Here is a 17664-nt window from a genome sequence, read left to right on the forward strand (position 1 = left end):
TCTTTCCTGGAACTCACATATAAATAACATATGCTCCTCTGCATTTAAAAAGCTATGTTTTCTGAGGCATAAGCTAAGAAATTCACCTTCTCATGTAAAACTGCTGACGTATAACACTTACATCAGGCCAAAGCTTGAGTATGCTTCGGTTGTTTGGGACCCATTTACTAAACTTAACATATATAAATTAGAAAGGGTTCAAAGAAAAGCTGTTAGGTTTATCTATTGCAAATTTAAAATCACCGACTCCCCCACTGACCTCATGGCGGCTAACAATATTGAAACACTTGAAACGCGAAGACGAAAGTATCGCCTCGAGTTTCTTTATCCTTTACTTAACCATAAGTTTGCTTTGGATCCTTCACAGTACACATCTCCTCTAACCACACGTTATACCCGACATCATCACATTCACTCATTGACACCGTATTTTGCGAAAACTGACTTTTAAATATTCGTTTTTTCCGCGGACAATATCCGATTGGAACCATGTTATGGCATCGTAACAGTTTCGCAAAATTTGTCTGCTCATTTTTATGTATATTTCTTTTCATTGTGTTCTGTATCTTTTGAGTTTTAACAATATATGCCTGTCCTGCTTGGATCCTGAAAAGGGTCTGCAGTATGTACTAAATAAATAAAGTAAATAAATAATCATGGTTTCTTAATTACTTAAAACATTAATTAGAGTTTACTCAAACCAGTTAATTGCGTACAACAACCAATTTTACATCACTGGAATTTGAACAAAAATGTATGTGTATCACAACACTGGAGTAACCCTGAACCTTAAAAATGGTTTTTAGATCACTGGCTTGCACTAGGGCACAAATGAAAAAAAAAAAAAAGAATGCAGTATCCTTTAGATCTGAAAAACTACAAGGCAGTTTCATTGTATAAGTGAAAAGTTTTCTCCTGCACCTTGAACTTAAGTCTAAAATCCAAGTTTTGAAATTATCGCATGCTTCAAGAACAAGTATAAAGCATGTGGGATCGTGCTAGTAAATAATAGAACTCCTGGATTCGATTACAACACCATCACATTACATGTCTACAAGAAAGGAGGATTTGACACAAGACAGATCATTTTATTACATCATACCACATACTAGAGATTGCCATGCAGTAACAAGTGCAAAATAAATACCTCTGATGACACACATGAAAAATTAAGTGGCATAGGACTGGTCAAAAGATAGGCAAGCATGAAGGGTATAGCTCCTAGTTACTATCAAAAGTGTCTGAGACTATCAGGGCTGTGTGAACAGTAAATTGATGAAGAAATTGCAAAGGACCACAATCTGATTGATTAAATGCAGTTGTGAACATAAGTACCTAAATGATGTTTTGAGTATTCTTTAACCGCTGCATAATTTAAACTATCTTGCCTATACAGCTAACACAGGCTCATGATTTTTTACAATCATCTTAGAATTTACATTCAGTTTTGCCATTGACGAAACACCAGCAGGACTGTGCTTTTACTAACTCTTTGTCATGTCCTATTCAACGCAATGCTACAGTACTATGTATTGGAGCCTGCTAAAGAAATTATTTGCGCAGCCCTAGAAGGCATTTACATAGAGGCAATCTGCATGCCATACCTTAAAGGGACACTGAGGATAAATTGAAGTTGACCTGTATAATTAGGGCATTCCCGTTCTAATGGGAAAGAGACCACTCTCACCGAAAACAGAGCTTTTACAAGCTGCAAAAAAAAAAAAAAAATACAAGTGTCACCCCCACCGGCTGATTTTGCAAGTAAAATGCATGCGTCAACACCGATTTTCGGGTGCAGATCCCAGAGGCTAGGCTACATTTTCCATTCATCGCAAAACGGATGCAACCTGCCCTTTTTGGTAAAGGCATCACGAGCTTGAACTGACTGGCGAGAAGATTTATAAATCCTATTTTCTGGGCGATATATGCATCCTTTGCTGCCAGACAAACGTCAACAGAGCCAGGAAGAGCCAGAGAGTCAATTTTTAATGAGAACAGCAGTACTGGATAGAGTTTTCCTCAGTCTCCCTTTAATGTTCACTCAGCAAAACCTACTGGTTTTGCTGATATTATAGCCTTTCTCCATTTCACACAAAAAAAACTATGTGCACTAATAGACTGCTGAAAAAGAGGCAAGATGGGGGCAAAGCTACAATACTAAGCTTTACCAATGAGACAACGAATACAAGCCCACAAAATAGTTAGCTGCTCCACACAAGTGACATACAATTTCCTTTCACATATTGCAACACTGTACAAACAAGGAGCTTTAAGCATTTTCTAAGTAAAACTCGATTGCACATCACAATTTCTTCAACCACACAAATCTTATCAATGAACTCGGCAAATGCCCCTCGGTTACAAGCTTAAATGTCAGCAATAAAAAAAAACTCGCTAAATAACCTCGCCATAAATATTTACAAACTGATTAAACAGCTTGTTTCAAATACTCATAAATTTGAGAACATGTAGACATTACGCAAACCTTTTTTAAAGGCAGCATGCACATTATCTCCATGTTGATGTAGTGTCACACAATGCAGCATTATGAAAATGCGAAAGTAGACTGCAATGCGAAACACAACTGTGACCACGACTCATTTCCATTTCCATGCCATTTCAATGGCTTCTGTGGCCTTTAGACAACAATGAGGCAATTCAGAACCACCTCACAAACATCAACAGCAAGCTATCATAGAGCACAATGGCCTGCATAAATAACCAGGGTAGTTAGTGAGTGCAGTTGTAGCACGCCCTTTGCCAACACACACAACTTGAAAGCATTAAACAGTAAGTCATTTTAGATTCAATCCTTTCTCCATGTTGTACATAAATACACACATTTGGTCAAGCTTCGAGGGAAAAAAAGGGGGGGAGGGGGGGGGAGTAGTTTACGCATTTAATATCTTCAATACCTTGACTTTCTGACTGCAATTACAACCAGCCCGTCAACATCGAAGAGGATGGAAAGCAACAGAAAGGGTAAGTAATCAGAATTTATCATTATACTTTAATGAGAAACAAAAATGTATAAGGTGGAGAGGTGAACACAAGCGGCACAGCCATCAATGAGCTAGGTTAATGCTGATTAGGTTTTCTCTCAGATGGAAACATTTACCATTGAAACATGCACACTATTCTCAAAGTATACTCAAATGCAACACCGAAATGCAGTACCATACAGTGTTATAAAAAAAAAGATAGGCTGCACTGGCCAACAACCAATAATGCCTCTGTAGTGAAGTGTCAATTGTAGTGCTTTCTGCAAAACCAATTAGGCTTTTTACATTTCCTTCTTTACTGAAAAAAACAATGGCAGCTCCTAATACAACAGCCCTTTGTCTTTCTATTTTTCAATACTTTTGAGAAAAAGAAACTTGGTGCAATTTTTCACTTTGATATTCTGGAAGCCAATGCGCAAGACATTATACACTATCAAATACTAAGTATAGACTTCCCGACAATCAATTTTATAAAGTACTTAAATACAAAAGACCTAAATGTACAATCCATACAAAATATGCACGTGCACATACTATGTCTTTAACGGCCAGAAGTTTGCTGAACTACTGCAGCAAATAGAACAACTGCATGAGCACCAAACTTTCATTACTAAAGGTATATATAACATGAGGTCTATGTTTACATGGAAGCTCATGCCACATGCTTAAGGTTCTTCAAAGTGGCCCCAGGCAAATGCTGAAAGACTGTCCAAGTGGTGCTACGAATGGCACTTGGTATATAATGGCAAGAAAATGCCCTGTTTGCTCCCTAAACATGGAAGATTTGGTGCCATCAGCTTCCAATTCATTACTGTGGAATTTACAGTAACTTGACTGACAGTCTGTAAAATGACAAGTCCGAAAGCATAACTTCATTGAAGAGCTCACCACACACAAAAAATCAGGCTGCCAGAAGTCAGCCACACAGAGCAAAGCTAGTCATTTCACAACAAAAACTAGCTGCACATGAAATACAGGTTCCAAAAATGCTTGCATGCTGCTTGACTACACACCGAAAAGGCTGCACATGCCATGAATTTACTTTTATAGCATAGCTGTCACAGGAAGAGGATTGGTGCTAGCTGAAGCAGCAATCATACATAGGCACATGCATCCTTTTCTGTCATTAGGCAGGCTTCCTTCTGCACCTGGTTGGCATTGCTGTTGAAGCAATGTGCAGATCCCATATGGCATATCTACTGGGTGCATACTCACATGGACAAACTGCGAAACAAAAAGCTTGGCACAATCACCGGTAACTTTCACAGTCACGCAAATCTCGTATAAAATGGAACACTTGAAAGAATATTTGGTACCAAAGAAAACAACAGTTACAGAAAGACAATAATCAACTGAATATTCCTGTGGTGACCTCCTCTTCATGTAACTAACACTCTGTTCATGCACTTGGCTTCAAAAATAGCACTTTTATATACATATAGCTTTCGAAAGATGAAATGCTCCAAAATATCTGTGCTGAGTGGCTGGCAAGAGTAGCACACATAATTGACCCCAAAACAGTTACTTTTCAAAGGCATTGATGTGTAAAATATCACATCAAGAGTCATGCTCAACAAAGTAAATATACAGACTATTATCAGCAAGCTCTGGATGGCAGGTTTTCAATTCCGTCTGTATGCTACAGGCATATGATGGGCAGATCACGCTGGCTGAGATCTTTCCAGTTGCAACCTGCAACAGCGATAAAAAGTGATATGAAAATTTTGCTCAAAGATGACCTGTCTTTTAGGTGCCTGTCGCTTTGCACCCTCAGATAGAGATTGTCCCAACAAGAAATGACATCTAAGAGAAAAATAAAGAAAGCAAGGGGGCAATATCAGGAAGTGGAACAGTAACAGTATGGGTCACAAGAAAGAGTTTCTTTTAAACATATGAGCATAATCACAGTCTGCGTGGCCACATGCAAAGGCACAAAGAAACATTGAATTCAAGATGGATGAAGCATTCACACATGCACACGCGCACGTCCGCCCGCCTGTTCACATGCCTGCCAATGGCCACCCGTGTGCACACAAAACACATGCACACTCATATGCACAAAGCCTTTTGGAAGTGGCAACAATGACACCCAACTAAAACTTCACAAAAAATAGCAGCCTCATACATGTCAATGTATGTCCTACTATCATTTACTGCTCAAAAAATCGCCTAATGGCCAAAGACAAATGTCAGTTAATTGTAAGGGCTACTGTTTCATGGTTGCCTTGACTGAAATGGACGTACTCTGTGCAACACTGAATTTTGGCGGCAGCTGGCTGCAAAACACAGACACACACTCTGGTCAAAAATTTGTTACTCTCCACTAGTTGAGAGGCACTGTCCATGGAATGAGCTCCTGCAAAAATCTCCTGTTTGGACTCATCATGCCATGCAGACAAACCTACACACGGCAAATGGGCCACCGTGTGATCAAACGGTCATGGGAACATGAGTAATCACTTAAAAGGCACCCCTGCCTCCCACTTTGCCATGCACTGTGTGCCAAGTGCATATGTGTTCTGACATTCCAGGAAGTGGCTATATTCTTCAAGTACCATGAACAGACAATGTGTGAAATATGTGAAGCATATCACATTGTGAAAAAGAGCAGCACTTGTGTGAATAAGGTATTAGTGGCTCTTCACAAATATGGTATAACTTACATTGATACATACGTATCATAAGGGAGATATGAATAGTGCTTTCCGCCTGTGCCTCAAGCTTTTCTACTTGTTCTTTAACTTCCTTCCAGTTTTTTTTTTCTGTATTTTTATATACATTGCTGCATGTCGCTCTGTAATTGTCAACTTAGTTGTAGTTCAGTGCTGGTGCCTGTCTTTCCTGTCATCCTTGATAATGCGTACAGCCTTCCTTGTGAAGATGAATGGAAACTGACTAGCCTGACTAGCTATCATCAAAGGATGAAGTTTGAGTTGTTGTAACTAAGCAATTTTGCCACTCTTTTCTCTCAGCCATGCCTTTTGCAGACTGTTTCTCTTGTACGCCAGGGTAACTAGTCTCCACAAGCAAAATTTCCCTTTCTCCTCTCCTCACGTGGGAAGTGTCAAGCGAAGTCGAGAGTCTACGTCATGCAGTCCTTCTGGGCTCTGGTGTGCGTGTGCTAGCACATTGCCCGGATGTGTCGGATCACAACAATGCTCAGCTTAGTGCTGAAACATGATTACCGCAAAAGCACTGTTGGGCATGATATCACCCAAGCAATGGATTATAATGCTCCCTCTGCAGTGATCGTGCATGGACAAGCGGGATGAAGCTGTGACAAAAAATTAAAACAAGCAAATGAGCCAAGTGAAACCGTGTACTAATACAGCATACAAGAGGGGCAATAAGCGCTCATGAGGCAACCAAACCACACAGGTTTGGCTGACTTGTGCCTGAAGCTTCCACTCCACTGCCAACAAGTGTTGAGACGAGCAAAGCCACTGCTTATTCATGCTTGAAAACAGGTGGTGGAGGTAAAGAGCGTGCTGCAGAGCAGAGGTAACCAACCATCAGGGGAGCCAGTAAATTCGGATGGTCGGCCGATGAAATTCCGAGGGTCTGGGAGTAAGCATGCATGCACCTTTGCCATCACCAGTGAAGGAACAGAAACTGGCTATGTTGAGGGAGAGAGTGAGTGGGCTTTGGTTTGGATTTTTATTTACCTTTCGCAGCTTGCAAGGCTCTAATAGCTTGCAATAACAAAAGTGCTTTTTGGCAGAAACTACATAGTACTTGAGCCAGTCATTTTACCAAAATGCAATGAATAGTTTGTCAACATGAAGTCACTGAATAAACCACATCAACTGAGCGAAATCTATTATTTACTGAGTGATCCCCTTCATGTCAAAGATACAGAATAAGAGAGAGAAAGCCAGAAGGAAGTTGTTACTATGAGAAAGTGTGCTTCCCACGTACAAGCAAAAGCCAGAAGCAATATACATACTGCAGGCAAACCTTTGTTTAACTGTAAATTGCACAGACAAACTGACTCTCTTATAATAGGGACGATTGCCGATCCAGAGACAAAACGTTAACTAAAGCTTTGTAACTAATGTCTTTAAATAGCACAGAAATTAAAAACGATCCTAGTTTTAACTATAAGCTAGAGCATCCATATGAGATGCACATGTTGATGGCTCTAGTCTCCATACAGAATATCGAACCAGAATAAAATAAAAGATTTTATGTAAATCAAAACAACCTGAATGTTATAAACCTTTTAATCAAGAACAAAACCGAAAAGAAAAAGCAAAGGTTTTTGGTTCAAGTCGACGTTCTGCACCATTTCTTTTTGTCCATGCATTAGCCAAATGAGTCCAAACCGTGTGACCTCACTAACTTGTAAAAGGGGCATACATATTGGAGATCTGCTATCCTATAAGGTAGCAGCTGCAATGCTATATATAGCATTTATAGAAGAAAGGCAGGCCTCGTGGCAAAATTCAGAACGAGGGTCTTCAGGTAACCTCCCTCCTGAGTTATACAAACTGGTTAGGGCCAAATATTTTGGCAAAGCATAGCAACGAAAAGTCATAAATAGGAAGATGTATTTGCCAGCTGCTTCATCACTTTTGACCACACCTATAACCTAAATGGCGCTTCCATCAAAGTAGCATTCTTGAGAAGCGATGTTGCAGCCTTACTGGCGCATTCAATTCAAGTTGCCATGCAGTTACACAGGAACGGTGTGAGCCATCAACAAGACTGAATCTCTAGGCTTGATGCAGGTTTGCGATTTCACCTACCATTTAAGGTTGTGTGGTGCCAAGGGACTCTGTACCATCAGCAATGGCTTGGCATTGCGTACACTAAGCACTACCTCAACAAGATTGGAGTTGAAGCTAGCCTTAACTTTTTGCACTTCTACATTCCAGAGACAATTCATCACATTTTTTGCGAGTGCCCTCACTGCTCTGATGCGAGGAGAGCACTGGAAGCTACCGCCCAATGGTTGGATTCTTGCCCTTTCTGAGGAAACTCTCTTAGGCACCAGGGTGAAACTGAGTGATGGTTGGCGCGCGATGAAGGCCGTTCTCAAGTTTCTTTATGGCACAGGCCTAGACACCAGTCTCTGACACATGCATAGGTGCTGTGTATAGACTACATGATTTACACTGCAGACAACACCAGGACGTGTGTGTGCAGCAACAGCCCGTCTCTGCAGCTGTATGTGGACTGTACCAATAACACTGCGCAAGCTGTGTTACCACACGAGAGTCTGCTACGTTGCGTGTTAATGGAGGCCCATCTCTGAACTATATCTAAGTGGTGTGCGTCTGTGTGTACAAGACATGGTCCGTGAGTGCTATGCGTTAAAACCTTTGCAATAGATGAGCGTCAGCTAGTGTGTGCATGGACATCATTGTATTATGACATCATGACCTTCCATTTGCACTTTACCTCTCCCTTTCCTTCCTTTCCCCTTCCCACATGTGGAGTAGCCGGTCAGGGTCATGTTTCCACGGACCGACCTCTCCGCCTTTCCTCTCAACTTTATTTTCTCTTTTTCATTCTGTGGCACAACCCTGCAGCATTGTGCAACATCACTTGCATATATGATGAACGCAAGGTGATGTGCAAGATGTTTGGCACCACCTTGCAAAACCTTGTGAGATGACATGAAATGCACGTAGTGCCATCATTTGTATAAAAAAAACAGTGAACACTTTTTAGCAGTGTGTGTGCAGAGAATATCATTTAAACTTTTTCCTGTTTTTCATTCCATGCACCTTGAGTCGTATCAGTCATGTAATGCTAGGCAACATGGTTAGGCAACCAGTACCAAGGAACATTAAAGTCCTGCCGAAAAAAAAAAAAAGTCCACCTGATTCCAGCAAGTCGCGCCCAGCAGATTTGCCACCCACATCAGCTAAAGCAAGCCTTCTCTGCACTGAAAGATTTCACATGTACAACATAAAGTGTACAGCGTTCACTATTTTATGAAATTTAAAACAGCCATCAAATTAGGAAATTGGTCTCTATTAAAATAAGTGCATCTAAGTCTTCTACCTTTACAAGCACGATAACTCACTTTTAATGAGTAAGCACTGTACGGCTATGTTTGCGGTTTCTTGTCATCACGAGCTTGTCCTTGCAAGCTTGCGAAAAGAATGGTACCATCGGATAGAGTAAAAAAAAATCTCAGGGAAATTGGGGTGTTGAGGTGCGTTACTTAATTAATTACAGCCAAAAATGTCCAAAAAGTGGGCCGAGCTTGTCCGCATGATTACGCCCGAACGAATGGGTTTATGCGAAAAAGAATGGTACCATCAGACAGAGCATCAAAATATCTCACACGGGAAATCGAAGGATAGAGGTGGGCTAACTAGTTAATTAACTAGAGCAAAAAATGTCCAAAAAGTGTGCGGGGCCGGAGCAAAAGTGCCGCCAAATTTGAAAGCGTGGAAGTGTGGCACCACGTGACCGGAAGTGTGGCACCACGTGACCGGAAGTATGGACGGAGCCAACGCGTGGCTTGAAAACAAAGCGTGGCACGAAGTTTAAAAACTCAGATGGGCAATTGATGGAACTTGATTAAGTAAGACAGTTAATTGTGGTATTGATAAGGTATCGATAACTGATCACTAAGTGATCAACAAGTGATCGACTTCCGGTTTGAGGGTCTCGAGTACCGGTCACGAGTCTCAGTTGACGTGAAAAGTGTGAAAGTGTTATGTCGACGTCTTTGTGTGAGGTCTTAGGGTGTGACGTCATAAAGTGCAACGTCATGCTTACGCATTTCTCCAATGCGGGTGCCGCAGCGATCTCTAACGTTTCTTTGACCTTCAGAGCTGAACCAGAACTCAACTACTTATTTGAAATGAAATGAAAAATAAAACAAAAGCACTTTAGTTCAACACTGTCCATACCCATCATCAGCATCATCAGCCTGACTACGCCCACTGCAGGACAAAGGCCTCTCCCATATCTCTCCAATTAACCTTGTCCTGTGCCAGCTATGGCCACCCTATCACAGAGCCTGGCAAATGCCCTCACTTGTGGTTTTCATCTCCCATACCGAAACCTGGTCTTCACCCTGCCTTCAGTAAGTGAAATTTACTTATCCTCTCTAACCGCACTCTCACAATAGGGTGCAAAGTATTTACAGGGACAGAGGAATGGGGGATTTCCTCCACAGTAAACAGCACCACTGTTGCCACAGGGTTTCTTCATCACCAAAAGCACTATGTTCACCTACTCGCCATGGCCAATGAGGTTATCAGGTGTTCTGGGAGGTGGGAGCTGTTAAGAAAATGCCCTGTGTGCTCATGTGACCTATCTTGGCCTGTGAGTGGTACAAAGGGGCACAGTGCAACTATCGTCCTCACTTCTTTGCACTGGAGGAGGGCAACAAGTCTGAAAGCTTTTTTTTTCCTCATCCCTCACTCATCTTTGCCCTGAATTCTTGGGAAATTCAGTTTTCTGCTCAGCGTATCCAGCTCGCATACTGGAAGGACTCAGTAATGGTCCTCACTATGCTCTAATCATGTGCTAAAATGTGCATTTCAACTCATGAGCAGCCAAGAGTCAGATGGAGCGACAAGCTTAAAATTACAGTAGAATAACATGGCTGCAGCTGGCCACGTTATCAAGTTTTGCGACGAATTCAGAGTAACTGCAAGTTATTGGCAGAGGCTTTTGTACTGCAGTGGACACAACTCAGCTACTGAAAATAAGTAGTTATGCCCCTACCTGTTAAGTCCAAAATAAAATTTTGAAGGTGCAGCTATTAGAAGTGTAAAAACAAAATGACAACAAGGAGCTGCTGTGTTGAACAGAATAGCATAGCTTAGATTGCTGCAGCATTCACAGTGCTGAAAACGACTTGTGAGCTGGAGAAGGATTCTGGTTTTGTGATGTCGGTTAACCTCTCGTGGCTGAGTGTCACAAATTTACTACAAACCATTTGTAGGCTTCTGCGTTGGGCTGAATGCACAAATAACAATACGCTGGCTACAGACAATATTTGTAGGTGCCTGGCAACCACATAACAGCACAGGCCAAACTCATTCCTGATAGACTAAGTTCTGCACACTGTTGTTTGCATGGAGGAAACAGAGAATGAGTCCTGCTCATCTTTGTCCACTTTCATCGTCATTCGAGAAATGTGGTAAGCTGATGAATTCTGAGAAAAAAATGTATTTCAATCCATTTGCTTCTATATAGCAGGATTAGTTAAAAGAAAACAGTGGCGTCGTTGTAACACTAGTGGTTAAATTATGTTTGGAATGGTATGTCACTTTCTGCATCAACAGGCTATAAGGAATTGTTTTGAGGTGGTTTCTTTGCTACCTGAATTGTCATGCAGCATAAAGAAATTGCATTATCTTAGCTAACAGACACCTTGTTAATGTTACCAGATGGACCTGAATGCTTTTTACAGAAAAAGGGTGGTGAAAACAAGAGTTGTCTTAGAGATAACGACAGCAACTATGGCTACAATCCTGCTCATGGCATGGATGGTACTGATAGTGAGGACGTCAATTCCGGAGACCCGAGATAAATTCCTAGCAGCAGTCTTGCCAGTGATGCTGAGATGAAGAAAAAAAGGAAGGGGAAGTTAAGAAGAGAATGAAGCCTCTGTTGATGGAGTAGATGTAAGGCAAAAAATGGTACGAAAACCAAGGAGTAATACTCTCCAGCACATTTGGCAGTGCTGTCCCCATAGGACAGAGCAAAGCATATGGTAGGAAGGAAAAAGGAACCCGTAATGTGCCCCAGCCAGCGACTGCTGCCACATACTACTCATACATGGGTGGTGTTGATTTACTTGACTAATGTCAAAATGCAGGATTTCTCTGGCATCGAAGAAGGGCTACAATTGGCTGTTCTTTCACTTTGTGGCCATGGTTGTGTTTAACACCTGGTTACTGCATCACTGGGGCAGCAATACTGTTGGAGTGGCAACAGAAGTGCAAATTGACCTTCTCCCATTCAAGTCTTCCTTCGCAAGCAGCCTTTGTTTCCAAATTGAGAGACTTGGTGAAGAAAAGAGGCCGATCACTGTTTACAGTTCAAATTGAACTTGAGAAAAAAAAAAAAGAGACCACCAGCAGCCACACCGAATACTTAGATTCATTAGGACAGCGTATGACACTGACCCGTGCAAGCAAGAAACAGCAGGGCTGCTAGAGGCCAAGATGCAATGGTCAACCAGTGTTCATTTGTGCAAAATCAATGTCCACCTTTGCATTAACAAGAATAAAAACTGCTTCAAAAGTACAGCCAAACCCACTTATAACGATACCGGTTATAATAATGTATCGGATATAACAATGGTCAGTCGCAGCACCGTTAGCTTTACCATGTGTTCTATGGTAAAATAAACCGCTCCTAGCAATGCTGTCATTGCACATTACCGATTATAACAATTAAATCTGGTCACCGAGTGTCAACATAAAAAAAAAAACATCAAAAACATTGAAACGCTACAACCGCACCTGCAAAACCACGCTTACAACACAAAAGTGCATGCGTGTTGAGCTGACCGACGGACCGAGCCAGCGCAGCAACGCAGCGAAAGCGAAAGAAGCGGTGACCACGCACTCAGAGACACCGCAACCGGGCGCGCCGAGGATGTTTACTTGTCGCGGCGAAGCAGGCAGGAGAAACGACGGATGCGTTCCCGTGCAAAAGGCCCATGCAGAGAAGTAGGGAGCCTTGGTGGTGCAGCCTATTATTAACGTTTCTCAGGGGTGCGTTGCTCGCAGAAAGAAAACGTGCCGGCGCGTTTTCATGGTTTTCGCATTCTGCGCTACGGCTGGCACCGAGAGCGCGTGCGTTGTCCCATCTTCTCCTGTTCTTCACTAACATGGCTACATCTACCACTTCGAGAATTTCACGTGTCCCAGGGGCAGGCGTCACTGCGTCAGGCTGCCGCGTTGCTGCACTGGCCACGCATGCCATGCGTACTCTCAATCAGACGGTGCAGTGCATGCACTTTGCCAGCGTGGATTTTCTCTTGTCCGTTGGTTCTCCAAGTCCCTTGGATTTCCCGTAAGAATGGCTTCTGGAAAGCGGGCTTGATGCCGGCAAAGCAGAGGCTCACGAAGCTCCCGCCTCTGCAGTGATGACGGTGCTTTGGTCATCGATAAACGGTTACGACTGCGGCGCATCGGGTCGAATTCTTGCACGCTGATGATGCAGTCATGTCAAATGAAGACCTCACCAATAAGGCGATCATGGCAGCTGTCACTGGTGCGGACAACAACGAACAGGAACCTTTGCAACTTGTAGTGTAATAGTAAAAGCTCGTTAATTTGACCTACATTAATTCAGAAATCAGGATAATTCGAACTGCCAGCACAGTCCTGGCCAACTCCCATGTAAGTCTATGGCGTTGTAAGCTCGCTAATTCAGACATTACGGGTCCCGCGTCGGTTAATTTGAACGGGCTCCCAAAGGCAGGCTGCATCCAGGTATGACAAGGCGCGGTAAGCAATTGACCAAATAGTCCTGTTCGAACCTGAATTCTATGCTGCAGAGACATCCGTGCACTCACAGACGTATGTACAACACCAGGCATAACAACAAACGCACAGCCCTGTTGGCCTAGTCTCGAAATCTGTCAGACCGCATAATTTCATTTTGAGCTTTTCTTAGCTTCATGCAAGCCCGTATCAGCCAGCTAACCAAGCGTTGCTGTGCGCAGTGTCCAGCGCCGATTGGCGCAATAGCATTCATCCGTGTGGTTCTTTCTCAGGTTCTTTTCAAGCATGAAAACTGCGCGCTCGTCAAGTGCTGTTCGCCATTTGTTTAGTTTATAGTTTAGTTTATGTGGTTTACCGTCCCAAAGTGACTAAGGCTATGAGAGACGCCGTAGTGGAGGGCTCCGGAAATTTCGACCACCTGGGGTTCTTTAACGTGCACTGACATCACACAGTACACGGGCCTCTAGAATTTCTCCTCCAAAGAAATTCTAGCCGCCGCGGCCGGGATCAAACCCGCGTCTTTCGGGTCAGCAGCCGAGCACCATAACCACTGAGCCACCGCGGCGGCCCGTTCGCCGTTTGTGGAGTGAAGCCTCCTCACACACGATGCTGCCGCTTGTGAGGGGGTGATGCAGTAGCAGCAGAGCTCTAGCTTTACCGCATTGCACCGTGAGACTGTCGGCGAGACCCTTACCACTTTTGAGCAGTCGACACTCCCGACAGTATGGATGCAATAAAGCATTTATGAAAATGTGAAAAATAAACATCGTCTCATATCAAAAGCAAGCAACCATTGCCCAGTCTTTCACCAAACAAATGTACCGTGACGCAATCGATTCTTGTTAGTTTTTCAGGGTCATTCGATAACTTAAATGTTTTTCCAGTCCCCTGAAGTTCGAATTAACGAATGCTTTTATAGGCATTAGAAAGAACAGGCCCCTCTGGGTCTTTCCTGTCAATAAATGCTCTAAAGTTTGTCCTGTTCTTTTTTTTTTTTTTTTGGCACAACACAGTTACAACAATTACCTGTAACAAGAATGATATTTCCATGGCTCTTCACTATTGTTATAAGTGGGTTTGACTGCATTCACATGATTTGAGATAGAGCTTTGTCTCAGTAAAAGGAAGCATTGCAGCAAGCAAAAGTTATCAGTAAACATATTTTTTGCACCTGACGCCTGTTGTCATTTTTTTGTGACATAATTACAAAATGCACACCATGACAGCAAAAGGAGTGAAAGTTGTTTTGAACGTTTCCGAAACACAGAGTTCCAGATACAATTGAATTTTGTTTTTTTTTTTCTGGAGATAAACTAAATCGGGTAATAAGAGGAAAACTTTGAAGATCGAAAACTAAAGAACTACAACGTGCAGCTCAAAGAAATATTTCATGCAACGAAATGTGCACAGGCCACACATGTGCCAAATAAGCATGTGTTTTGTCAATTAAACGGAAACCTATTATACCTCTAATATGCCTCATTTTTGTCATTTTTATCTTTTTTTTTTAGTGCCGGTTCTAAATAACTATCCACTGGAGCCAAAAATCACTACAAACGTACCGAGATAAACATTTCATTTCAACGCTGCAGAAGCAGCACTCTTTTCTGGGGGGCAGCAGTTTTTTCGAAACACTGCACGCAAGTAGGCAAGTCAAACAAAAGTATTGTTTTATGCACTATGTTCTTGCTCACTCAATTCATGCCAACAATTATTGCTATTAACAACGCATACCTATCAGTTTATCGTTCTAATGAGCTAAAAATTGTTTTTTTGTTGTGTAAACAGGAGGACCACAGCGATTGTGCAAACATTGTCAAAAATGGCCAGTGGTTGCATAAGTGTGGACCCCCACCTTAAGTGGATTTCTTCTACACTGAATCTTGTGGAAAACCAACCAAACAGTCTTGCACTGTTCGTCTCACCAGACAATTTGTCTAAATGGAAGTGTACTGTATATTAGAACCATTTACATTTCCCTTATCCGACTGAACAGTTAAAGCCTACTGTATATCAAAGCCATTTACATTTCTATAATCCTAGTGAGCAGTTAAAGCCAGTACTTTTTTTCCTCCAAGACACCCAGGAACATGCTCAGAAGGAAGATATAGTGCTAAAATGCATCCCTACTATATGAAAAAATTTCTATTCCCCTGAACTTTTTTTCACCAAATGGATGCCTTTCACACATTTTTCTTCTTGAACCAAACACACAAATGACTCAAATAATGCAAAATATCCACTTATTCTTTTTTTACTGATGTATGGCATGGGTTTATTTCTTCTACAATTTTTAACAGCTGATTCATGCAGAATACCAGCTTTAGCGTACTGTAATCAGCAGTCTCTCCATATGCATAAAAGTATCATGCCTTGCATTCCTCATGTTGTTCACGCTCTGTCTACACGATAAGCGCTAAATGAATAGGTGATTAGTTTTCATTGTTCCTGCATCTTAAATGCTCCCTCGTGTATCTTAAGAAAAGCCCAGCCCAAATATATCAAACCCGTACATTTAGAATTGTTCGCTATATTGAACACATATATTATCCTCTCAAAAATTCTGTGTAAATTAATATGAAAGTCACGCAGTATATCGAAATCTACTTTCATTAGTTGTTCAATGCATTGAACTGTCCGTCATGACCCTGCAAATGGTGCTTCTCTAAACGACGCTTTCTGATCACTTTTCGCACGCGGAGACAGGTTGGCTGCACTGGTGCTGCGAAACCGCATGATGAGGTGAATGTGGCGTTTGCCTGAAGGCAAGCCTTCGATCACTTGTACCCATTTTCCAAGCTACATTGCTCTCATGAGGTGAACCCAACATAACTAAAGGCTAGCGGCAGCTCCTGCCTGGCATGCTATGCTCGTTTTGCTGCCGAAGGTGTTGCAGACATCAACTGCACCTTAACTTTAATGAGTGATTATTCTATTTAGCGTACTGCTAACAGGATTAGACACCATAAGTTAGGCAGTGGCTAGTTCCAAAGCACCGTCTGCTGAAGCTTCAATGCGAAGAAGGATAGGCCTAGCAACATATAGCGATCAGTGGGCTGCTAGCATGCCGGCGGGCGGCACGTCGCGGCAAGAAGTGTGTCACTAGCGTGGGTGCGATGTATTCTTACTTCTAGGTTAAAGATAAGCTTGTCTACTACAGTGTTTTATATATGGAATTATCAATATATCGGACTATTTTGCAATCCCATTCAAGTTCATTATACCCGAGTTCGACTGTATGTGCACGAACATTACAGCAGAAGTCTATATATATTGATACAAGCACTTATAGATGACGAAGTAAGCATGCGTTAGTAGAGGAAGTAGTTGGTTGCCTCTCGCTCGCGCTCTTGGACCGCTTTGGGATCACCGCAGTTCTTTCAGCTCTGCTTCAGTTGCTGTATGTTACAATCTGGTGGAGGAGTGCTGGATACGCTTCCCAACCTGCAAAAGCCTTCCAGCATCAATAGGGAACTGAAACCGGCTCACCAGAGACCCAGCCGTCGTCTAAGCGGAAAGTCACCTGAATTTGGGCCCCTTCCCACCCCCACAAGGACAACACAGCCTAGACCATCGAGTCCAGCTGACATGGCCACCTACACCAGGCCCCCGGCGCCGATCCAGCCTAGACAGTCGAGTCCCACTGCCATAGCCGCTGACACCAGGCCCCCGTCAACGCCCCTTTGCCACCCACCACGAACACCACCATCTTCTCACGGTGACATGTCTGAAGACACTGAAGATTGGCTGGAGACCTTCGGGAGGTTGTCCACCACAAAAACTGGAGTGATGAGCGTAAGCTCAATAATGTGTACTTTGCCCTTGAACAGTCTGCCCGGAGGACACGGTTCGAAAACCACGAGGGCACCCTCCCCACCTGGGAGATGTTTTGTCGCACTCTCTTGGCCACCTTGCCCAAAGCCGAGAGGAAGCTGAAGCTGCGCTGCACTCCAGAAACCAGAGCATGAACGAAAGTGTGCGCATGTATTTAGACATGGCCCGCCTTTTCAAGCATGCCAACCCAAACATTGTGCAGAAAAAGCTTCACGATCTGATGTGCGGTGTTAAGCAGAAGCTGTTCATGGGCCTAGTGCGTAGGCCACCCTGCACTGTTGCGGAATTTCTTACGGAGGCGACCACCATGGACACAACACTCCAACAACGGGCCCTGCAATACAATCAGGACATCAACAGCATGTTGCCCGAAGCCTTTTCATCATGCCGCGGTG

The 17664-nt window shown here is 42.8% G+C and overlaps 1 protein-coding gene across 1 annotated transcript in view; it reads right to left on the reverse strand.

The window, feature by feature from the left end:
• Positions 1–1067: 1067 nt before the first annotated feature.
• sl (small wing phospholipase C gamma 1) overlaps positions 1068–17664 on the reverse strand; it is a 105356-nt gene continuing 88759 nt past the window's right edge. The window contains exon 32 of the mRNA XM_089579843.1: positions 1068–4694. Within this exon, the coding sequence (XP_089435969.1) occupies positions 4664–4694 (31 nt within the window). The 3' untranslated portion in view covers positions 1068–4663. The remainder of the gene's footprint in view (positions 4695–17664) is intronic.

Source organism: Amblyomma mixtum, chromosome 3 (genome assembly GCF_055824585.1).
Source record: "Amblyomma mixtum isolate Tamu chromosome 3, ASM5582458v1, whole genome shotgun sequence".
NCBI classification, from domain to species: domain Eukaryota; kingdom Metazoa; phylum Arthropoda; class Arachnida; order Ixodida; family Ixodidae; genus Amblyomma; species Amblyomma mixtum.